This window comes from Balaenoptera acutorostrata, chromosome 9, assembly GCF_949987535.1.
Source record: "Balaenoptera acutorostrata chromosome 9, mBalAcu1.1, whole genome shotgun sequence".
Taxonomy (NCBI): domain Eukaryota; kingdom Metazoa; phylum Chordata; class Mammalia; order Artiodactyla; family Balaenopteridae; genus Balaenoptera; species Balaenoptera acutorostrata.
Window position 1 is genome coordinate 24007180 of NC_080072.1, and position 24547 is coordinate 24031726.

Here is a 24547-nt window from a genome sequence, read left to right on the forward strand (position 1 = left end):
CCAAACTGTAAGGTCCTAGGGGGCAGGGATCACGTCTTTAGAATGTGGTAGTTAAGAGCTTTGCCTCTGAGGTCACAAGAGTGTGGGTTCAAATCCTGGCACTGCCATTTACTGGATGACTGTACAGTCAGGGTTCTCCAGAAGGACAGAACCGATGGGAGACGGGATCAATAGACACACACAGACTGACTGATCTACTGTGAGGGAGTGGTTCAGGCAATCATGGAGGCTGAGAAGCCCCACGGTCTGCCCTCTGCAGACTGGAGGCCCAGGGAAGCCAGGGGTGTAGCTCAAGTCCAAATCCAAAAGCCTGAGAACCATGGAGCTAACAGTGTTAAGCCTCTGTCTGAATCTGAAACCCCAGGACCGGGAGCACCAACGTCCAAACATCTGAGGGGAGGAGATGATGGATGGTCCCGCAGAGACAGTGAATTTACCCGTCCTCCACCTTTTTGTCCTCAATGGATTAGATGAGGGCCACCCACACTGGGAAAGGGCCCCCTGCTTTACTCAGTCCATGATTCAAATGCTGATCTCTTCCAGAAACATCCTCATAGATACACCCAGAAACGTTTTACCAGCTCTCTGGTCATCCCTTAGGATTGTCATCCTAAGGGATGACCAGCCAAGGGGTCACATAAAATCAACCATCACAGTGACCTTATGCCAGTTCCATAACCTCCCTCACCTCATATCCTCCCCTGTAAAAAGGGGATCATAGCAATAGGAGAAACTGCTTCAAAGGATCCAATACAGTGTAAAACTAATGTCCGGTGCCTGGCAGAGTGTGGGCAATACTACTGCTGACGGCTGCTCTCTCCAGGGTCCCCAGATGGTGGGCACTGCATTTGCAAAGAAGATCGTCTCACACCTTGGCCTGTGGTCTCACGACGGTACAGCCTTACCCTTCCGAGCTGGAGGTGACCTTTTGGCTCACAGACCGTGAGAGAAGCAAAGCAGCCAAGAATTCCTAGCATCAATCACCTCAGATAGCCCATCACGCTTTCCTCCTTCACAGAAACCAGCTCTTCCCGCCTGAACACTTCTGTGAAGGTCTCTCTCCTGAGACACTGCTTCTCCCGAATTCCAAAACCAGCCATATTTTGCTGGAATGGTAACAATTTGATACACATGCTGTACCATCTTCTCAGAATTCATCGAAGTCTTGCTGATCCTAGGTGAGCCCTCGCTGGCCTGCCCTGCACCCCGCAGAGCACAGGCAACCCCTTTAGATGTCGGGGTCCGGCGCTCCCGGCGCATATGCTGACTTGATGGCACTGCCACACTTTTCTTACATGGCCACAGGCGGCAAGGTAAGCTCGGTGGTCCTCACTCGTATTCCAGCCTCGTCTCTGTGCTCCACCACCCATCTCTCCTCCTCCCCGTTACTACCATGGTAAACGCTTCCTCTCCTCCAGGTGCCTTCTGGCTTCGGGCATCACTTTGACAGAGGCAGACTCTGTCTGTGGATTTCGGTCCTCTAATTTTCTCCCATAAATCAGTCCTCCTTTCCCATGGCCACTGCTGTTCTGTCTCAATTGCTCCTCTAGATGTTCATTCATTTCATCCAATTGTATATTCAACAAATGGTTACCGAGTGCCAAGTGTGTGCTGGGGACCAGGGACAGAAGTGTGAAAGGGAGAGGCAGTTCAGCTGCGTTGCCGAAACACGGAAAGTGCAGACTGCTATCTGGAGCTGGGTTGCAGGGTTCAAATCTGGCCTCTTCACCTATTAGCTGTGTGACCCAAAGCAAATTAACCAAACTCTCTGGGCCTCAGTTTCTTTTTTGAAATTAATTCTTCAAATATTTTAAGAGAAAAGGAAATGGTGATGTCCAAGCTATCTCCACACAGATTACCCTGTGGTCCTATCTCCTCTGGATCCTTCCAAAGACCCCACACCTGGTCTCTGCCGGATTTTGTTCACACTTGTGGTGACATAATGACATGCCTTCTAAGGCATGACATGCCCTTCTAAGCTGCAGTCTGGGTCTCTTAGATCTCAATTTGGGTTTTTTTTTTTCAAATAATAAACTCAACATTTTAATATCTATGTCCTTATACAGTTGTTCTTTTTAATTTATTTTTTATTGAGGTAAGTTTCATGTGTACAACATTATACTGGACTTCTGTATATACTATGGTGTGCTGCTCACCACCAAAAATTCAGTTTCCATCTGTCACCATACAGTTAACCCTCTTCACCCATCTCACCCTCTCCACCACCCTTACCCTCCAATAACTCTCTTCTCTTGATCTGCATGTTTGTTTTTGCTTGGTTTGGTATATTCATTTATTTGGGGGATTTTATTTGTTTTTTATATTCCACATATGGGTGAAATCATATGGTATTTTTCTTTCTCCATCTAACTTATTTCACTTAGTATAATACCCTCAGGGGCCATCTATGTTGTTGCAAATGGCAAGATTTCATCCTTTTTATGGCTGAGTAGTATTCCATCACATATAGATTCCATATATATATATATATATATATATATATATATATATATATATGGAATATTCCATTATATTATAGTATATTCCATTCCATTATATAACATATATAATGTGTGTTTACATATACATAGATATATATGTGTGTGTGTATATATATATATACACATACCACATCTTCTTTATCCATTCATCTGTTGATGGACACTGAGGTTGTTTCCAAGTATTGACTATTGTAAATAATGCCACGATGAACTTTGGGGTGCATATATCTTTTCAAATTAGTGTTTTTGTATTCTTTGGATAAATACTCAGAAGTGGGAAAGCTGAAACATATGGTAGCTCTATTTTTAGTTTTTTGAGGAACCTCCATAGTGGCTGCACCAATTTACACTCCTACCAACAGTGCACAAGGGTTCCCTTATCTTCACATCCTTGCCAGTACTTGTTATTTCTTGCTTTTTTTGTTAACAGCCATTCTAACAGGCGTGAGGTGATACCTCATTGTGGTTTTGATTTGCATTTCCCTAATAATTAGTGATGATGAACATCTTTTCATGTGCCTGTTGGCCATCAGCATGTCTTCTTTGAAATAATGTCTAGTCAGATCCTCTGCCCATTTTTAAATTGGCTTGTTTTTTTTTCTGTTGTTGAGATGTATGAGTTCTTCATATATTTTGGGTATTATCCCCTTATCGAATATATTACTTGCGAATATTTTCTCCCATTTGGTAGGCTGAGTTTTCATTTTGTTGATGGTTTCCTTTGCTGTGCAGAAGCTTTTTAGTTTGACGTAGTCCCATTTGTTTGTTTTTGTATTTGTTTCACTTCTCTGAGAAGGCATATCTAGAAAGATATTGCTAAGGCTGATGTCAAAAAGCATACTGCCTATGTTTTCTTCTAGGAGTTTTATGGTTTCAGGTCTTACATTCAAGTCTTTAATCTATTTCCAGGAGATTTTTGTGTATGGTGTGAGATAGTTGTCTACTTTCATATTTTTGCATGTGGCTGTCCAGTTTTCCCAGCACCATTTATTGAAGAGACTATCCTTTCTCCATTGTATGTTCTTTGCTCCTTTGTAGTAAATTAATTGTCCATATATGTGTGGGTTTATTTCCGAGCTCTCAATTCTGTTCCATTGGTCTATGTATCTATTTTTCTGCCAGTACCATCCTGTTTTGATTACTGTAACTTTGTGGTTTGTTTATTTATTTATTTATTTGGCTGCCTGGGTTCTTAGTTGCGGCACGTGGGTTCTTTGTTGTGGCATGCGGGATCTTTCGCTGTGGCACGCGGGCTCTTCATTGTGGCACACAGGCTCTAGAGCACGCAGGCTTGGTTGCCCCGCAGCATGTGGGATCTTAGTTCCCCAACCAGGGATCGAACTCGCATCCCCTGCACTGGAAGGTGGATTCTTAACCACTGGACCACCGGGAAGTCCCAATTACTGTAACTTTGTGGTACAGTTCGAAATCAGGGAGTATTATATCTCCAGCTTTCATCTTTTTTCTCAGGATTGCTTTGGCTATTCGGGGTCTTTTGTGGTTCCACACAAGTTTTAGAATTTTTCTCTTCTATTTCTGTGAAAAATGTCCTTGGGGTTTTAATAGGGACTGCAGTGAAGCTGTAGATTGCTTTAGGTAATATGGACATTTTCACAATGTTAATTCTTCCAATCCATGAGCACAGAATATCTTTCCATTTATTTATGTCCTCTTCAATTTTGTTCAGCAATGTCTTACAGTTTTCAATGTACAGGAGTTTCACTTCCTTGGTTAAATGTATTCCTAAGTATTTTATTCTTTTTGTTACAATTGTAAATGAGATTGTTTTCTTAATTTCCCTTTCTGCTAGCTCATCATTAGTACATAGAAACACAGCATATTTTTGTACGCTGATTTTGTTCCCTGCAACTTTACTGTATTCGTTTATTGTTTCTAGTACTTTATTGGTGACGTTTTCAGGGTTTTCTATATATAAAATCATGTCATCTGCAAATACTTACAGTTTTGGGGTTTCATTTTTTTTCCTTGATAAAATGTGGATAATAGTTATTGCCTCATGGGGTTCTTGCAAGGTTTAAATGATTGACATGTACGAAATGCTCAGAGAAGTGCCCAGCACATAGTAAACATGCACATGACAGTTTCCACTTAGTACAACTAGGGCTGCTACTACCACTACCTGCAGAGTAAAAATATTATGATTCAGGTGAAAGAGATTGCCACTGCCTTGATGAAGGAGAGGTACATGGTATGATGAAGTCATCCAATGAGGAAGGGATCTGACCACTTTTTTAAAAAAGCTTGCTACATCATCACACAGCTTTGTCTTATTTCACGTGTGTTTCTCAGCTCCTCCTAACTGAATATAAATCTCGAGAAAGAAAGGACTGTCACGCACTACTTGTGAACTTGTCCCCAGACCAGAAATATAGCTGAGGGAGTCTAGGTAGTGTATTTATTAAAAAACAAAGCAGACAAGGGTGCCAAGACAATTCAAAGGGGAAAGAACAGCCTTTCAACAAGAAAGGCTGGGACAACTGGATATCCACAGGCAAAGGAATGAATCTGAACTCCTGACTCACACCATATATAAAAATGAACTCAAAATGGATCATAACCTAAATGTAACGGCCAAAACTATAAAACTCTTAGAAAAAACATAGGAATAAATCTTTGGCACCTTGGAGTAGGCAATGGTTTATTAGATATGAAACCAAAAGTACAAACAAAAGAAAAAAATAGATGAATTGGACTTCATCAAAATTAAAAACTTTTGTGCTGCAAATGGTACTGTCAAGAAAGTGGAAAGGCAGCTCACAGAATGGAAGAAAATATTTGGAAATCATATATCTGACATGGACTTGTTTGAAGAAGATATAAAAAACCCTTGCAACTCAACAATAAAAAGACAAATAACTCAGGATGACTGCTCATGGGGACAGGATTTCTTTTTGGAGTAATAAAAATGCTCTAAAATTAGATAGTGGTCCAACCGTGTGAATATACTAAAAAACACTGAATCGAGCACTTTAGATGGGTGACTTGTATGGTATGTAAATTACATCTCAATAAAGCTGTTTGAAAAATCCCAAAACAATCCAATATACTTTCAATTAATACCTCCTGTATTGGTGTTCAGGACTCCCAAATTGAATATAGAGTTCAGTTTAGAGCCTTCGATTGGCAGAAAGTGAGGTATTTCAGACACAGATTCTTATTTTTTTGCTTCTGTTCTTGGGAGATGTGTATGTGTCAAATGACACAGTGTATAATGTGCCAATACCATTTACAATATCATGCAGATGTTTTTCCCTCTAATTACTAACTCTTAAGTTCTTTTTCCCCCTCACAAAGAGCATAATGGGAAAAGACCTGAGTTTCAGGGTCTGAAGAATTGGATTCCTGCCCGGTCTTGTCATTTCCAAGCTGTGTGACCTTGGGCAAATCACTTTCTGGGCCTCCATTTTATCCTTTAAAAAAAATCAAAGAGTTTATCTAATGTTTCTCAAGCAGAGAGAGAATACCATTAATGGCATTTGGGGGAGGGGGGCCCAATTCTTTGTGAGACTGCACCCCACGATGAAGAGCATTAAATTTCCCTGACCCCATCCACTAAACGCCAATCATGTCTCCACCCCCTGCCCCATCATTTTGAAATTCACCATCAACATTTCCAAACACCCTCTCTCTCACCTACATTTCTCCAGGGTAACTCTTTTAGCTCCAAACAGCCCTTGCCCCTGGCCATACTGCCTTCCTCTTTAGTAATTTCTGCCTCCATAGAACCCTGATCACACTCATTTCCACCTTCCAGGTCTTTCCTCGGTGGATATAAACATCTTACAGAATCATCTGAATTTTACTACCAGATTGGGAGCTAAAGGGTTGACCAAGCAGAGAACAGTGCCATTTAAGGCATTTCTGAACTGGCAGAGCCCACGTGGACCTCAGTCTTGTGGACATGGCTGCAGCCACGGCCATCATGCTGCCTGTCACACTGTCAGACTGCATGGGGAGCCGGGAACTCAGACCACTACCGGTCCAGTTCCAGCTGGGGTGCTGCGATGCTTCAGATTCACTCTAGTTGATTAAGTTTGAAAATTCATGGCGTGGTTCTGATTCAAAATACTTTTAATGAAAAACAAAAAGGGACAATAATGGAAACAAAAAAAGACAACAGCAGAACGAAGATTAGTTTAGAACCCAGCAAAACCCTTCTGGTTTTTGCTTCACGTTTCAGTTCTTATCCCAGTTTTAAATATAGCACGTATTAAATATGATGTGAAGTCATATTTTAACACCCTCTGTGCGAATTTTGCAATTCTAATAGAAAACACGCCATAAATTAGTTTGAGGGGACTCGTCTTTTCTTCACATCTCAAAGTGTGATTGTGTAGAATGGATGATCAGTCACTCCAGAGACTTATTTCCCTCTTTTCTTCCAGATTCTACCTCACAATTTTTGCTCTAGAAGATGACCCTGCAATCAGAAGACTAATCTTTGTTCCTCCTGATAAATCATCAAAGTAATTTCTTCCAGACTGACCAAGACTTACACATGACTTTTAAACTGGTGCTGGTCCTCAGAAATGGAGAAAACCACATAATGTAGGGGGCCTGCTTATTCAATGACGCGTCCCAAATGCCCAACACGATAATATCTGCTGAATGAACAAAGGCTAATATGAATTCACCTCTGTTACTTACCAATAAGACAGCTTCTCCAAGGACGTAACCAGGGAAGTTATTATTGAGACGCTCTGACAACAGAAGCCCCTCCTGAGCACCCCACACCCCTGGTTCCTTGGCAGAGGGTCTGCTCCACCCAACCTCTATCTGAATGTTCACCACCTGGAATGTTCCACTGCTTTTTCCACTTGGGTAGGCCAGAAAGCAAGATGCCAAATGAAACCAAGCCTGGGGCCTGGCTCCTTGCTGGTAGGCAGGAAGGAGAAAAGCTTGTTAGCTGTCAGAGACAGAGCACCCTGGAGAGCTCACCTGATTCTTTTACATTTAGTGTTTCTCCAAAGAGGAAAAGGCTCTGGCCAGCAGCTATGGTGGTTGCTGGTTATAGAGAGGAACGCTAACCCCTGGGGAATGGAACCCACACTCAGGAGTACCTGCTCTGAGCTCCATGCTCTGCCGCCTTCTCTCACTTTTCCTTCCAGCAATCCTGCAGGCAGGCCTTCTCATCTTGGTGTTGAAGAGGCTCAGAGGGGTTAAGCAACTTGCCCAAAGTCACAGAGCTGCTAAATGGCAGAGCTTCCGCCTGACCCTATGCAAAGTCTGGGCTCTGAATGTGTTGTATCACGAATATGGCTGATACCGCTGCAAGGCGATGGGAGGTCTTGGAAAGCAGCTGGCTCCGAAATTTATACCTAAAGCCTGATTTTTTTTTTTTTTTTGACTTTCTCACATCGAATGTTCTCTGTATCCTCCGTGCCTACACAGGGCTGGCAGAGAAAATAAAGCCCCCCAGGTAACTGTCTCACACTGAGGAAGTGGTAGGTTAGGGACGTGGGCTCAGCTTCCATCAGAAGCGCCTCACGCAGCCCCCGTGAATTATGGGGTGACTGTGGGGTGACCAGGAGTAGCTCTGTGTGACTGAGACAGGACACAGCAGAGCCTGCTGGTCAGCAGCCTTTCCAGTCTCTGTGTGCAACACCCTCTTCGTGAGAGCTCAGGAACATAAGGACCACATGAAAGCCCTCTTGGGAAATGAGAGGCCCAGTGAAGGGTTTGAGCCAATCAGCTTCTTTCTTTCAAGGAGCAGAGTAATGGCAAAGGGAGACGCCTTTCGATTGACTGAGGTTCCAGTGAGCAACAACTGCGTAACAAATCATCCCCAAATGGCTCAGAACGATGACACTTCATTATCTCTCACAGTTTCCGTGGTTCAGGAATTCAGGAAAGGAGCAGCACTTCCGGCTTGGGGGTCTCACATACCGCTGTAACCAGACAGTGGCGGAGGCAGCCATGGGCCGCCCAGGCACCTCTCTCCTCCCTCAGGGGCCTCTCCAAGGTCTCTCTGTATAGACTAGTTTGGGCTTCCTTACAACAGGGCAGCCTCAGGGCAGCTGGACTGCTTACATGGCTTCTGAAGCTTTCAACAGGGAGTATTCCAAGAGCAAGGAGGAAGCTGCACGGCCTTTTATAGTCGTAGAAATCACACAGTATCACTTCTATCGTACTCTGTTGATCAAAATAGTCACAAAAGCCAGGCCAGTTTCCAGGGGAAGGCTCCACTTCTTGATGGAAGGATGACAAAGAATATGTGGACATATTTTAAAACTGTCACACTCAGATTGGGAGAAAGAGAGAAGTAACTGAACTGTGGATAGCATGGGGATGTGGACAGCGGGGAGGGACACACCAGAGAGTCACTTTCGCCAAATACACATTTCCAGAAGGGAAGCAGACAGGCACGGGTAGACCAAAAGCGTTTGAGGGAAACATCTATAAAAGGTTCTGAGCCACAAGGGAAAGACTGCCTAACAAATCAGCTAATGAGGACAAAGCACCTGTCCTTGGAGATTTCCTTCAGATGCAAACTGACCTAAATCTGTGGCCCACTGACTTCTGTGAAAAAAGCAAAATCAAAGTCATGTTCCTGCCATCTAAAGAATAACTATCACCTTGATCACACTGCAAAATCAAGGTAAAAGCTTACAAAGGGTCACAACGGGCTTACAATAAATGAGACCGTGAAGGAACAAAGAAATACGTGAAGTGCCTTTTCAACTATACATCTGGGGATGCAGAGGGGCTGCCCCCACTGGGTGTGTACCTGAGTTTCCCCAGTTGGCACTGCAGAGCACTTCAGCTCAGACCTGTTTCAGAGCCCAAGGAGGCAAAGCACACACCTCAGAGTGTTCTCTCTCAGGCTGTGGGAATGAATGCCACTCAGATAGAAGTCTGTGGTCTGGTGGTGGTCCATGTAAAAAACCTACAAGACATACTGCTGGCATACACCAATCTTTGAAATATCAGCTCAGTTTAAAAGAGACTGTGGCAGAGAGTGTGGCCAATTATTCCCCAGTATCTATCCATTCTCCCTTTCTGTCTTTTCAGATATATACTCCTGGGTTTTAGTTGAGCATATAAATACCCAAATGATTAAGAATACCTTTCTCAGCCTCTCTTGCAGCTAGTTATGGTCATGTGACTAAGTTCAGGTCTCTGGATTAGAAATAAAAGTGATGTGTGCAACTTTCAGTTCATTGCCTTGAAAATGAAGCAGCCTATCCTGGTTTCCCCTTCTTTCCTCCTTCCTGATATCTGGGAAATAGTGCCCTTTGGAGCAACCTTGGGAGAGGGCAGAGCTCCCTACTGGCCCAGACTGCTCATCTTTGGGATGTTATATGTGAGAGAATTCATCTTATTTAAGGCACTTATTTAAGTTATAACCTCCATCGTATTTTAGCCACTATATGATGGGGTCTCTTTGTTACAGCAGCTTAGCCTATTTCCTAACTAATACATAGTCCCTGGACTGTCTCTAGTCTTTTAAACTAAGAACCTAATGTTAGAAAGAATCAGAGAAGAAACACTAGAAACCAGATCCTAAAGATTCCCCCCAATTTGCTCACATCCCTGTTTTCTCTACATCTCCCATCTTCTGAGTCCCTCCTAATTGTCTGAAGTACATAATATAAGTCTTCCATGATTCCATGGATGACTGACACTGACCACTCTTTCAGTAGATGATCACTTGTAACTCACTCAAGCCAGTTCAAATGAAGACAAAGTTCTGCTCTAGGTCCCAGAGGCCTCAGTGAAAGGTAGAGACATTGGGCCTCATGGGAGCTAGAGCTGGGAATTGGGAAGCCATCCAGGATAAAGCAAATACTCTCTCCATCCCTCTCTGGGGGCTGCCACCTCTGGCCTCTTAGACGTCCCCTCTAAGCAGACCAGCACTCTCAACTGTGAATTCTGCCCTTCCCAACTGTGGCTGCCACGTGGCTGGGTCCTACCTCTACACAGTGTTTGCTCAGCCTCCTAAGGCTGACTCAGCCCTGAGTGTCTGAGTTTGAGACAGTCATTCTGATACGCTGCTGGCCAGCCCATGAACTGACTGGTCGTGGGTCAGGTGTCTAAGCCCAGTTGGGTCAACAGTGGCTGAGGTGGCGGGGAACTGTCTTGGAAAGTGACCTTTGCCCTTCCAAAGGTCCTGAGTGGAGTAGACCGTCTGGAAGGAGCTGAGGACAGGGCAGCTAACACGACATATTCAATATACTTGGGCACCCAGAACATATGGAGCATTAATGTATACATATTGTCAAACGCAAGGGCTTAACGGGACATTTCTCAAGTTAGTAGTGTTGATCAAAGGAGTGGTTATGTATTCCTGGTCTTCATCTCCAACTGAAAAATAAGTTACTAGGAAATAGAGCTGCTGCTAGGAAGTCTCTTGATTTCTCATAGCACCTAGCAGTGCGCTCTGAAAAAGAAGACCTTCAATAAAAGCTGACCCACTGACGGTAATTTGAGCAGCGCACACATTACATAGGGCACAAGATCTCAGGGAAGAGAACTCACAGAAGGGAAACGTGGGTAAGTGTCATTTTGTGGCATTTCAGAACCAAAGACTAACCAGACATAACCTGCTGAATTTCCAGAGAGAAACAAGGAGGGAACAAGAAAGAGGTGCTGGGAGCATTTGGGGGATATGACACGATATCTGCAACATCAGAGCACCTTTTCATTTCCCACAGGTCACAGAGCTCTCAGGTAGCCAAACCGGGGCCAAAAAAAGAAAGATATTTACTGGATTGCATAACCCCAGGGAGATTTTCAAGCCTCTAGTCAAGGGTGGCAGATGGAAATACCCAGCATGTGGCCATCTAACCGCCCAAGCTATTCTCATCCTGGAGAATTCACAGAATCTATTATTCTGTGGTCTCATTTACAGTATCCCCAAGTCTCAATTAGATCTCCCCCGCCAATGGGATAGCAAAGCTCTATAAGACCCACGGAGAATCAAAATTCTCATTGCAGGCAATGATAACCAGCCCCTCCTGTGAATTCCTTTACCAGAGAGGAGCATTTGGTAAAGAATAAAATCATTTTATTTTATTTGGTAAAGAATAAAATCATTTTGGTAAAAAATTATTTCTCCTGATTTTCCTCCTCGGGCTCCACCTTCCAACGGAAGCACCCAGGGAGGGGGCCTGACGAGCTAGCCTCAACCCCCCTGACAGCTTCACGTCCCTCCACGCACCCCCCCCCCCCCCCCCGCCCCACACACACACACACAAGCACACTTTGCTCTGGCCATTTGGAATCTCTGTCTCTGAATATGCTATTCCCTCTGGCTAGATGCCCAGCCTCGTGCTTGTTGCTGGGTCCATTTTTATTTATGCTTAACGACTGGGCAGAGATTTCACTCCTCTGAAGGCTTCCCATATCCCCTAGGGAAAACAGTCATTCGCCACTGTCCCACGCATGTCCTCGTGTCCCCCACGGGGTGCTGTTCCTTCTTCTATTACAGCATTTATCACATTTCAGGGTAATTATCCGTGGGGCGTTATGTTTCTCCCTTGCTGACTATGAGCAACTGTGATCTGATTGAGCTTTGTGTTTCTTCCAGAACCCAGGTGGGCGGGGCAGTAGCAGGCACTGTGCAAATGATCTGTGTTTGAAGGAAGAGGAGGAAGAGTCAAGACAGTGAAAGGGTACTGGGTGGGGAGCTGAGGGCCACAAGCTGTCCATGGACAGACAAATGTCCCCTGCACTATCAAACAGCACAACACGGCTTGTCCTCCAGCTCAGAAAACTTGCAGAGAGACAGTAAGCCTCATACTCAGTCCCCCTGCCCCGAACCTTAGCCCACCTGCCTCAGGAAGAGCACGCTCTGCCATGTGTCCAGGCGGGATCTGCCACACGCCAGGGAGAGGGAGGGACAGATGGGGGCAGAAGCCAGGACGGGGGAGAGACGGGGAACGTAGGTGGGGAACGGGGGAGATCGCAGAAACAGCTCTGAAGATGAGCATGGTGGCTACCAGATCAGGAAGCAATTACTGTTGTGAATGGAGAATCATTCTGACTTGCTTCTAAATGAAGGACATGTTAGAAATCCTCAAATGCCCGCTGTGGTGGTTAAAGAAATGGAGGCTTTCGTGATGCAAACACTCGGTTACTAAGAAGAGAGCCCCACAGACACAGAAAGGCACAATCAACCTCTCTCAACCTCCTTCTGGTTCTTCCAATGAAGTCAGCATTTCTGCCTCTCCCGGCCCAGGTGGGCTTTCAAACTCTTAAATGAAAAGTGAAGAAACGGCTTCCACACTCCTCCTGTTAACTGTACCTCCAGCGGTTTTATTGTAGGTAAAGCCAAATAAATTCTTTCAGGGTGACGACTCGCTCCAAGGACCCCTCTAACGACGCTCTTGACATTGTCTGGCGGCACGAGTTTTGTGGTAAGTACTGACCACCCAACGAATTCTAGGTTGTGACATTTTGGGTTGGATCCCCTAACCCCAGACTACTATTTTTAAAAAATAGATAAAGCTCTTTTCCATTCATACTTGAAAATGAAACAAAAAACTAGCACTTCTCCCATCTCATGCCCTCCACGATTTCTCTACAAATCTTTGGCTGCACAGTCACTTGGTTTTATCTTGCGACAGAAAGCAAAGGTCTCCTCCAAAAGCATAAGCTCCTTTTCCTCTCAATTATCCAGTGGGGGGCCTGGAGAGGAAGGGCAACTGGAAGATGCTACAGCAGGTTCTCCGGTCCCACAAAATCAGCATCCCCACAGTGACCTGCCGCAGGCCATTTCTACCCCTGGCCACCCCCATGCAGTTTATCATCAAATCTTGACGATGCCAGCCCCAAACACTTCTTGGAGCCATCGGCCCATCCATCCCCACTGCCATCACCTTCACACGTCTGGTCCATGACTTCCCACTGCCCATAGAGAAAGTCCAAGATCCTTCATGTGGCTCCCCAGGCCACCAAACCAGGCCACTGCTGACCTCTCCAGCTTCCTTCCAAGTTATTCTCCTCCTGTCCACCAGAGGGAGAGGGTGTCACGTGGATTTTCGGTCCTTTAAATGCACCACGCTGTTCAAATGCTCAATCCTGGATCTTCTACCCTACAGTTCCTTCTGCCGAGAAGGTTCTTCTCCGCCCCCCACCCTGCCCTCCTCTTATCCAGTTAATTCCTCCTTATCCTTCCCGTTTCAGCTTCAGCATCACTTTCTCAGGAAGGTCTCAGTACCCTATAGAGTCCTGTCACTCGCTTCCAAAGCATCCTGTCTTTGCCTTTTCCACACACTCCTCACACCAGTAACCAACTCAATGCCTGTTTTTCCTACTAGGGTGTAGATGCCATCAGAGTAGAGAGCACACTCATCTTGTTCCCTATTACCGCCTAGTCCCATCTTCCATTCTAAAAGCCACATTTTTTTTCTCCCATTTTAACATTCCAAAATTGGGATGCATCTTAAAATCAATAGTCCGTCATAATTTGTCACCACTTTCTCTTTCTCAGCATGACATAAAATAATAGTGGGTCTTACACTTGATGGCATCTTGGTGTTTGTCAAAATAAGGTATGTCCCTGTATCTAATCAGCACAGTGCCTGGCACATGGCAGCCATCAATAAATACCTGATAAGTACATACTGACCTACACACACATTTCCCGAAGATCTGATATTAGTCGGGTTTTCCTACGTCACAAGTACACCTTAAAATCTCAGTGACTGACCACTTTAGAGATTTATTATCTTGCCATGGGTCTGCCGGTTGGCTGTATCTTTGTGGCCTCAGCTGGGACTGACCCCAGGTTGTGGGTTGGGTTCAGGTCTGACCCCTGTGACACTTTTCCATGGACCAGTAGTATATTTGTCTCATAGCAGATCATCAGAATGAAGGAGACCAAGCACAGGGGCACAGCACGTTCCAATCTCCCTTCTTGTCCATCTAGCAACATTCCACGGCCAAAGCAAGCCTGGCATCCACAGGTAGGGACACTTCCTCTGGCTACTGTCACAGGCTAGAGATGGGGAGTAAAGACGTGAGAGTAAGAATCCGCCCACCATAGGCCCCGTATGGAGGAGAGGTCTGTGAAGGGACACCAACCTCACATGTCCACAGCACTGAAGGACAGCTCCCTTAATGGACCATACAGAACACGGCCCTGGTCACCACGGGTGAAAGCCCCTGAGTTAGCAGTGGTGGTCTGAACAGGTCAGCCCTCTGCCCAGCAGGCACAAGGACCCTCCTCCTTGGCTCCCTCGGCTGTCAAGCTTTATTTGAGGTATTTATTTGAGAGGATAGAGTAAGAAGCAATCACTATCCCTAATTCTTTCTTTCTGCAGCTGATTATGTAACCATTGTAAGCCTAGGCTCCGGGTCCCAATCTGAGTGGGTGACTGGCTATTTTATTTATTAAAAAAATTTTTTTTAAATTGAAATACAGTTGATTTACAATGTTGTGTTAATTACTGCTGTACAGCAAAGTGACTCAGTTATACACATATATATATATATATATTCTTTTTTTTCATATTCTTTTCCATTATGGTTTATCACAGGATATCGAATATAGTTCTCTGTGCTGTACAGTAGGACCTTGTCATTTGCCCATTCTCTATATAAAAGCTTACGTCTGCTAACCCCACCTCCCTCTCCACCCCTCCCTAACCCCCTCCCCCTTGGCAACCACCAGGGTGACTGGCTAATTTAGGTCACCTGGGGCATGAGGACCAGAGGGTGAAAGACCCAAGTCCAACTGTCCTAAGGTGACTGGACAACAGAAGTGTTGATGGTCTTGGTCAGGACTTTAAGGAAACTTGGAGGAGTTCTGGTGCCCTGATTTCAGTCCCAGGGCTGTTGTGGAGACAGAGTTAATGAGGCCTGCACACCAAGTATAGAAAATGAACGTCTCAAAATGCAACCTGGGAGATGCCCCATTAAGCAAGCACAGCTCTACCCAGCACCTCTCCCCACCAGGAGGGTGCACCCTCAACTGTCCCGATTCCATGAAGACACCGAGTGCTTTCACAGCTCCCTTATGTTCTCATCTCCCTTTGCTTTTGCACTTTGGTCACTCTCCAGCAGTTCTGTGTCTCTTTGTTTGTATTTCTGCTGTGGCACTTGGCGTAGGGCTGTGCTCTGCCTGATGTGACTTCCGGGGAGCCGTATGGATTTGCTAGGGCTGCTGTAACCAAGCACCACCAACTAGACAGCTTCAACAACAGAAATTTCCTGTCTCGCGGTTCTGGAGACTGGAAGTGCCTCTTCCCCGGCTTCTGGCGGTTTGCTGGCAATTTCTGGCATTCCTTGGCTCGTAGACGCATCACCCAAGTTCTACCTTCATGTTCTCATGGCCGCCTCCCTCTGTGTATCTGTGCCCAAACATGCCCTTTTGATAAGGACACCAGTCATATGGGATTAGAGGCCCACCCTCATGCGGTGTGACCTCATCTTAACTAATTACAATGCAATGACCCAATTTCCAAGCAAGGTCACATCCTGGGGTTTAGGACTTCAACATATGAATTATAGGGGAGAACACAATTCAAGAGACACCAAGACCATTTCTGTATCCCCTGCATGCAGCTCAGGGCCCGGCACATGGGGGCACCCAATTACGTGCCCTCTAACAAAAATGCTCAAAAGGACAGCTCATGTGCTCTCTTTGCCCCCTCTCTCTCTCTCCCACACACACACAACTCTACAGAAGAAACAGGACAAAGCTGTCACTGTTACTTCTGGTGAGTTGCCAAACCTCATGGCCAGCTTTCCAAATTCTCCTCTAAGCATTATCACCAGTATACAGCAAGCAAGATAAAGAAATGGCAACCCAATTGCCAATATACTCAATTAACTATCCTGGCATTGGTGGCTTCTTCAGAAGAGCTTATCTTCCTGGCACTCCTCAGGAGGCAGGAAGGTGAAAAGGCATCATTGGTCTTTCTGACTGCGAGGGAACCTTGAGTACAAAGAGAGGAAATAGGCCAGCCTCATACACAACCTCCCCTCTGAGCTCACAGGACCCAGGCCGGGCCATGTCTGCTGTTCCTGGTCCCAGGGCAGTACTAACCGCACGGCTACATCACGGGGTGATGGAGAATGGTAGCTCGTACGTCAGAGGACCTGAGTTCCCATTCCCGGCTTCACCACTTACTCGCTGTGTGGACGTGGCACAACTATGGAACCTCTCTGTTCCTTGGGTTCTTCATCGGGAAAAATGGGGGTCATTTTCTATGAGAGGATCCTCCTCTCACAGGGATTTTGTGAGGACTGAGTAGGAAAATGTAAGTAAAATGCTTGGAATGGTGCCTGACAGTTAGTGCTTAAAATGATGGCTATTCTTATAAACACCCTGCTTGATCTCCTTCCAAAGGACTGACTCACCATCACCTGAGTCTTCATAAGCTCTCTGTTCCTAGAACGATCAGAGGTGGGGCCCACTTAAGAGGTATTCATGGTATCGGTTCTCTATTATGCCATAACAATTACTCCAAAAACCTACAGGCTTAAAGAACCAAACATTTATTATCTCACAGTTTCTGTGGCTCAGAAACCCAGGAGTGGCTGAGCTCTGGCTCAAGCCTCTTACAAGGCTACAGTTGAGGTGACTCCTGGGGCTGCAGGTAGCTCAAGGTTGGACGAAGGGAGAGGCCACTTCTGAGCTCACTCCTGTAGCTCCTGGAGGCCTCCATTCCCTGCTGGCATTTGGTCGGAGCCCCCCCCAGTTCCTTGCCGCGTGGGCCTATCCATGGTGCAGCCTACAACATGGCAGCCGCTGCCGTCAGAGTGAGCAAGACAGAATAAGCAAAACAGACGTGGAGTCTTTTGTAATCTTATCTTGGAATTGACATCCTATCACTTCTGCTGCTATCTTCTTTGTAAAAAGCGAGTCACAATTTGTACACCCATGTTCACAGCAGCATGACTCACAAAACCCAAAAGGTGGAGGCAACTCAAGTGTCTATCAACAGATGAATGGATACACAAAATGTGGTACCAATGTACAATGGAGTATTATTCAGCCCTAACTAAAAAGGAAGGAAATTCTGACATACGCTACAACACGGATGAACTCTGAAGACATACCATACGTGAACCAAGCCAGTCACAAAAAGACAAATACTGTATTATTCCATTTATATGAGGTATCTAGAATAGTCAAATTCATAGAAACAAAGTAGAACAGCAGTTGCCAGGGGTTGGGGCAGGGGGAATGGGGAGTTATTGTTTAATGGGTATAGAGTATTTTAGTTTTGCAAAATGGAAATGTTCTGGAGATTGGTTGCACAATAAGGTGAATGTACTTAACACTGTTGAACCATATACTTAAAAAATGGTTAATATGGTAAATTTTATGTTAAGTGTAGTTTGCCACAATTGAAAAAAAAAGTTAGTTCCAAGGTCCAGATCACATGCAAAGGGATGGGATTATACCAGGGCATGAACCCCAGGGGCTGGAGACCACTGAAGGCTGCCTGCCACATTGCCATGTATCCAAAGTTGGAAAGAGTCTATCTGTTCAATTAGGACTGAATCCAACATATTTAAGGCCACCTGAGTGCTGGCCACAGCCCACATGTGCACGGCAGCACCTGCTGACCCTCAGATGCACCCTCCCAGGGAAAGTTCCTAAGCAACAGAAAGCCATATGCAAAGCTTGCTCCAAAGCCACTGCTTGTGGAATTATCTGGTAACAGGTTATGCTTCCAATGAATGAAGCCGCAGTTACAATTCGATTCCACCACAGTGTTCTTTGGTCTCCAATACATCCCATCTGGAATCGAAAGGTACAGTAATGACTGCACTTTCATGGTCCCATTCCCGCCTCCGAGTCCTGGCAGGGTTTGCTGTTGCTTTGAAAGGTCAGCGTAAGGAAGGGAACTAAATGGGGACGAGAGGAAGAAGGAAGGAGAGGTGCACCCAGAGCTGGAGTCTCTCAATGGAGACACGACTTTTTCATACCCTCATCAAATTAGGAGTATTTCAAGCACCCTATTTCCTGTCTTGGGGTCAGTTTTCTCCACTCCATCAAAATAAACATTGTAAAATATAATTTTCTTTTCCCACATCAACTGAAAGCAAAGATGCATTTTTCAAGGGCTGGAAGCCCAGCAGAAGCAGATAGGATGTGTTTTAACTAAATGAGCTCGTGTACAGAAGGTGTCCAGCACAGTATCCGGTGCAGGGTAGGGCTCGATAAATATTCGCTGTTATTAAGATGACAATAGGTCAAATCCTACATGGTATAAGACGATATGTTGTCTACTCAAGAAGCCTCTGAAATTCCTCAGGAAGACACTACAGTCTCTCAAAAGCCCAGTATGGGTCAGGTTTTCCCCCAGCATGGGCACAACGGTGTTCCTTTTAACACCAAAATCAGCAGTCAGTTTGCTTTAGCAGCTACATGATAGAGAAAAGCATACCCTTCAATACCAGAATCACACTCGGAGCAGAGGGACGTTTACATCGTTAAGAGAGATGCAAAACTGCAGACTGGACAAGGGAACGGAGGTCCAGATTACCATCTCATGCGCAATGGGGGGGCATACTCCCATCGAGAGAATGACAGAATCATCTGTTCAATATAATAATAATACTGTTAATAATAATAATCTGTTCAACAATAATAATAATACTTTTTACGATTATTTTAATAGATTATGGATATTTGAACTCACGTAACTTTAGCACGTGTACAGTGTAATACTGCGCAAGGTACAAATTAAACACAGCTTAATAACAACACCTTACAAAGAAATCTTTTCTAGTCTTCAGCACTCACTGAATCCACTCTGTGCAGGGCACTACCTATGCTACTAGTTAGGATCTTGTGTGATTCGAGAGGCCAAAAAGCTTCCTGTTCTTAGGTAGCTAATGGAGATGCCTTTCCACAATGGGCATCCTTGCTCAGAAGCTGTCACACTGACGGCAGTGGACAGCTGTTACCCATGCCCTGATGGGACTAGTTTTCTGAGAGCACGTGCAAACAGAGCTTATTTTCTAATGGGAGGTCATTTGGGTATTGAAGGCACAAAGCTGAGATTCTAAGGTAAGTTGCTCCAAGTAAGACATTTGCCAAGAGTTGGGCTTTGTGTGTATGTGTCCACCACCAACTCTTCCTACCCCTCATGCTTATAATATGAGAGTACAATATATAGAGAGAAACGAGCTGGACTTGAACCAGCCTTCAGAGGAACAGTTCTTCTTAAGGGCAAGCAAAAATCTGCTTCAGCAAAATGCTGGGATAGGCATGGTCTAAGGGGGACCATTGTAGGTGTTGCTAAAAGCATCAGGACGAATTCCCTAACTTCCAAGTTTTAGACTTGAAAGTCCTTTTGCTGACCATCTCAGGGCACCATTAGTGAGTCTAGGATACATAAACGCATAAGAAACAATATATATGGAAAATTTTTCTCAATCCCGCCTATCTAAGCTAATATTTACTTGATTCTGTGATTACTGTTCCTCTACCACTGCCGGTGGCTGATGGCCAATGGCCCAACGCCATATGCTTTGGTTTATAAAAATGTGACTTTGCGTAAGCCTAGAAACACCTTGCCGTTTACCACTGAATCAGAAGTTTAGAAATCCCTAGGCAAATGGCAAGATTAGAAACCTCTCTAAAGTTAGTGGATAACAGCGGTTCACAGATGTGCACGTGAATTCGATTCACCTGGAGGGCTTGTTAAAATACAGACTGCTGGGCCCACCTCCTGGGTCGATTCGGTGGACCTGGGTACATCCTGAGCTTTGCATTCCCAAAGAGTTCCCAAGTCATGCTGACGCTGCCGGTCTAAGGATTAAACCTTGAGAACCACTGGTGAGGAGGAGACACGAGGAGGGAATTTTCTAGGTCAGGACAATCAGAAGCTACCTCTACCCAAGACTCACTTCCCAGAGCTGCTCTCTGTACAAATTTTGGCAAAGTCCATGTAGATACACATTTTGTCTTCTCTCGTCTATGGACCCCAGGCATACGGATTTGGATGGCTCATAATTCCTTAATTTGTGGTGCACTCTCACCAGTGGTCTATGCATGACCCAGTCATTCATTCATTTTTAATAACATAATAAACACCAACCAAAATAAAAGCCAGGACCTTGAAAGGAACCTGCACCTAACTTCATCTTACCTCCCATCTTTCCTGTCGCCCAACATATGAATTAACCAGCTATCCATCTTTCTCTTGCTTTTCTTTCTTACAGTATTATTAAATTTATAAACTGTGGTACAGTCATACAGTGAAATACTGAATAACGGTCAAAACAAATGAACTCTGCCAACAAACAATAAAATGGATGGATCATAGCAACATAATACTAAGTGAGAAAAGTAAAGATTACATATGGATGATACCTGTTTATAACATTAGAAATATATACTTTTTAGGATGACTTAAAATTGACATGCATTTGTAAATCTTTGTATTTTTTTCTAATCACTGAAGAAATAAATACCTGTCTACTGGAAAAGAGACAATGAGTAAAGAAACGTACCCAGTCAGTTTTAACAGGGGAGGATATGACCCCTCCATGTCCTTCTGGGTTTCCTAAAAAGCTCCTCTTTCCATCCCCAAATGCACCCTTCAGTTTCCATTCAACAGCTCTGAGGCTGAGAGCTCTGATAGGAATAGGCAATTCATAGAAGAGGAAACAAAGCAGTAAACAAACACCCAGGGGAAAATGTTAACTTTGCTCATAATCAGAGAAATGCAAATTAAAGCATTTGGGGAGCTATCATTCTATGACTACTAAATCAGCAAAAATGGGAAAAAGGGAACAACAGTGAATGCCTGGGATATTACTATAAACCCGACACGTGCAGATGATACTAGCAGCAATGGAGAATTTTTTTAAATTTCCAAACAGCTGTATGACGAGGTGTAGTCATGAACCGTGCAGATGTCTCACTCTGCCGAATTTATCCTGAAGAAGCAACTCAATGGAAAGAAACAACCTAAGTGGCCCCCAACAATGCAACAATTTAGAAAACCACAGTAGAGCACCGTGACGGTGTGCAATGCAGCTGGACAAATTGCAGTTTTGAAGAGAAAATGTATATTTGATATTTAATGCGTGAGAAATACGAAATGGTAGGTGCATTGCGGTTAGAACCATGTGTACGAGGGCTTCGAGGTAAAGAGCAGAAATTAACATGGCTGCTGTATTTGGACACGGGTGGGTGTTGTTTTCTTCAGTGTTACTGTGCTGCGGTGTCGTCATTATTTTTTTTAGAGCTTGAGAGGCTCCTACCTTGAGAACTTTCACAGCTTTCCTCGTCGCTGTTGTCTTGACAGTTATTTTGCCCATCGCAAATGAAGCTCTTGTCAATGCAGAGGCCGTTCTTGCAGTGGTAGCGGGCAGTGGAGCAAAGCAAAGGGTTTGCCGCTGTGAAGGGAAACCAGAGCAGGTCACCAGGGAGGTTAGCCAGTCCCCTTAGGACCCCCCAGAATCTTCTCCAGCCAGGGGTATGTCCTGCTCGGCAAGCAGCAAGCTCACCTTCTAGGATGGCTGACTCAAAGCCCATCCTGGGAGACTGGTCAGGCAATGACCTGGACAGGACGAGACTTACTCCGCCCCATTCTAAAAGCTCCTTCTCCCAAGTCATCATGCTGGTGCCCTATAACCATACCAACATGGCCAGAGGGCAACGCCTCGCCCTAACTGGTCAACCGCTAGGCGGGCCAGCAGCCTCTGAGGGGCCTGGGGCAAAACCCGAATCTCCCAGGAGAGTCAAGAGTGGAATGGTCGGTAACAAAAGAGACACACAGAGAAGAGCAAAGCTAGACGGAGTAGATGGGTCGGGGATCCGTGAACCTCTGCCACTGACGGAGTGATGGCACGATCTAATCCAAGGCCTAGGTCAGATCCTTCTGGTTCCCTAACTATGGACCAGCCTGGTAAGTCCTCATGTTTCCTTATGGCTCACCAAGGTGAGCTCCATGTCTGCTTTGCAATCAAAGAAGCCCATTAACCCATTGGCTCAGCCTGAGCAGCTCCCTGTTGCAGGCACTTTCAGGAAGCCCCCAAAAAAATGACAGAAATGGCCCTTCCCCTCAAGGAAGAAGGTCACAACCAGCCAGCATAAGGTCAGCACAAAACCACTTAACAACATGTAAGCAAATCTCCGTGGAAAATCACTATTTCTACAGCACAATTTATCTTGCTTCCTCACTCCTTGCAGTGCAATTCAAGCAAGGCTCTTTCCAGGGCTCTATTTTCAATAAATAAAGCAGCAAAGTAGAAATTACTCCAGCCCCCAGTCTGCCATTTATTAGCTGTGTGATCTTGGGTAACTTACTTCACTTCTCTTAGCCTCGGTTCCTTTATCTGTGTGCAGAACTGACTCCATAATTTGCAGGGCCTAGTGCAAACTGAAAATGCGAGGTCAACTGTTCAAAAATTATTTAAAACTTCAAGAAGATAAGTGCTGGGCATTAAACCAAGTGTGGCGTGCTTCTAAGCTAAGCACGGAGCCTGTGCAGGTCACAGGTCCATGAAGCTAGCCCTGCTACTTACAGCATTAATTTGAGCATCAAAGGAGATGACATGTGAGAAAATGTACACAGCAGAGTCTGACACGTAGCACAGGCTCAGGAAATGCTGGACATGCTCCCCGAGTTATGTCTGCCTCGGTCCCCCAGAGTGTGGTCCTCCCTGAAGGAGTGATATTGGTGATAACGAAGAGGGGTCATCATGGGATCTCGGGTCACAAACTGAGCCGGCATCTGCATTATACGTGGTACGAAGAGCACCAGAGCGGGACGGCACAGCCAGCACTGAAGACGGGATCAGGAACAAGTCAGTGCCGGCATCTCTGGATGGTCCTCACCAGCAGGATGGCAGTTGTAATTTATCTTCCCCATATGCCTCATGGAGCGATTGTTAAGATGCACAGAGATCATAGCTGCAGACTTCACAGGGCCCTGGAAACCCAAAGGGCTGTGGAGTTTTTTATTTTTTAACTGTTCAACTCAGAAAGTTTGATTTGAAAGGTCAGAGGAGGTAGAGGGATGGGGAAGCCAGTGCCCTTAGTTCTGAAGATGATGGACCAGTGTGAAGGTAAGCAAAAGGAGTCTGGCCTGAAAATGGAAGTTTTAATTATTTAAATCGCTGTGGGCCAGAGAATGGTTCCACTTGATCATGCTGAAACCAAGGTCTGACTTCAGCCAAAACCAAAATGGGGAAACCCGAAACCATAAGTCACATTTGGTTTCTGTCCAAGGCAGCCCTCCAAACCCTTCAGCATCCCACCACGGTGGCCTCTGGCTTCCCTGGGACCTTGTGGGTCACATCTACACAGCCAAAGCGTCAGCAACGATCAGCTCACTCGAATGGACAGCCTTGGAAAGGCACCTGAATTGCTCCAAGATGGGGCTGCTGCAAACTTATGTGAACCGCCCCAGTAGGGAAGGCGGTGCTGAACTAACCCTGCAGACGCAATGGCATCTACTGACTTCTCTTCAGCCTTAGACCCTTTCAACCTCACAAACTTTCCCAAGGAAAAGAAGTCACATATGTGTGTGTGTGTGCACATGTGTATATACACGCATACCACATATATGTGTATATATGTATGTATGTGTATATCCAGATCACACATATCTTCAAATGAATTAAGACTGACTATATCTTAAGACACAGCTCTACTGATAAAGAATCCACAGGGACTGAAAACCAGTTTCAGTGCATAGAATGAATACATATATTTGGTTTTAATGCATATAATCAAAAGGACTAGGACCAGAATACAGAAGGAACTCTCACAACTCAAAAGAAAAAAGACAAACAACTCAACAGGAAAACAGGCAAAGGACATGACAGGGCAATTCCCATCAGAGCAATGGCAAACGCTCAACAACAACTTGAAAAGATGTTGACTATGGCCAGTAATGAAGCAGCACTTTAACCGCAGCAGACTCGCCAAACTTAAGGTCTTAAAATCCCAGGTTGCTGGCCAGGATGGGGAGGGAGAGGAAGTCTCAGAGACTACTCGTGGGAGTGCAAATTGGTAGATCCACCTTGGAGACCAATGTAGTGATACCTGGTGATATTTAAGGGGCATATGCCCCATGGCCCAGTCATTTCACTTCCAGCTACAC

The 24547-nt window shown here is 45.1% G+C and overlaps 1 protein-coding gene across 4 annotated transcripts in view; it reads right to left on the reverse strand.

Annotated features, from left to right (window-relative positions):
• Positions 1-24547, reverse strand: part of LDLRAD3 (low density lipoprotein receptor class A domain containing 3) — a 255355-nt gene that overhangs the window by 97871 nt on the left and 132937 nt on the right. For all 4 annotated transcript variants that reach the window (XM_057552877.1, XM_007181082.2, XM_057552878.1 and 1 more), the window contains one exon: positions 21699-21833. In XM_057552877.1, the coding sequence (XP_057408860.1) occupies positions 21699-21833 (135 nt within the window). The remainder of the gene's footprint in view (positions 1-21698; positions 21834-24547) is intronic.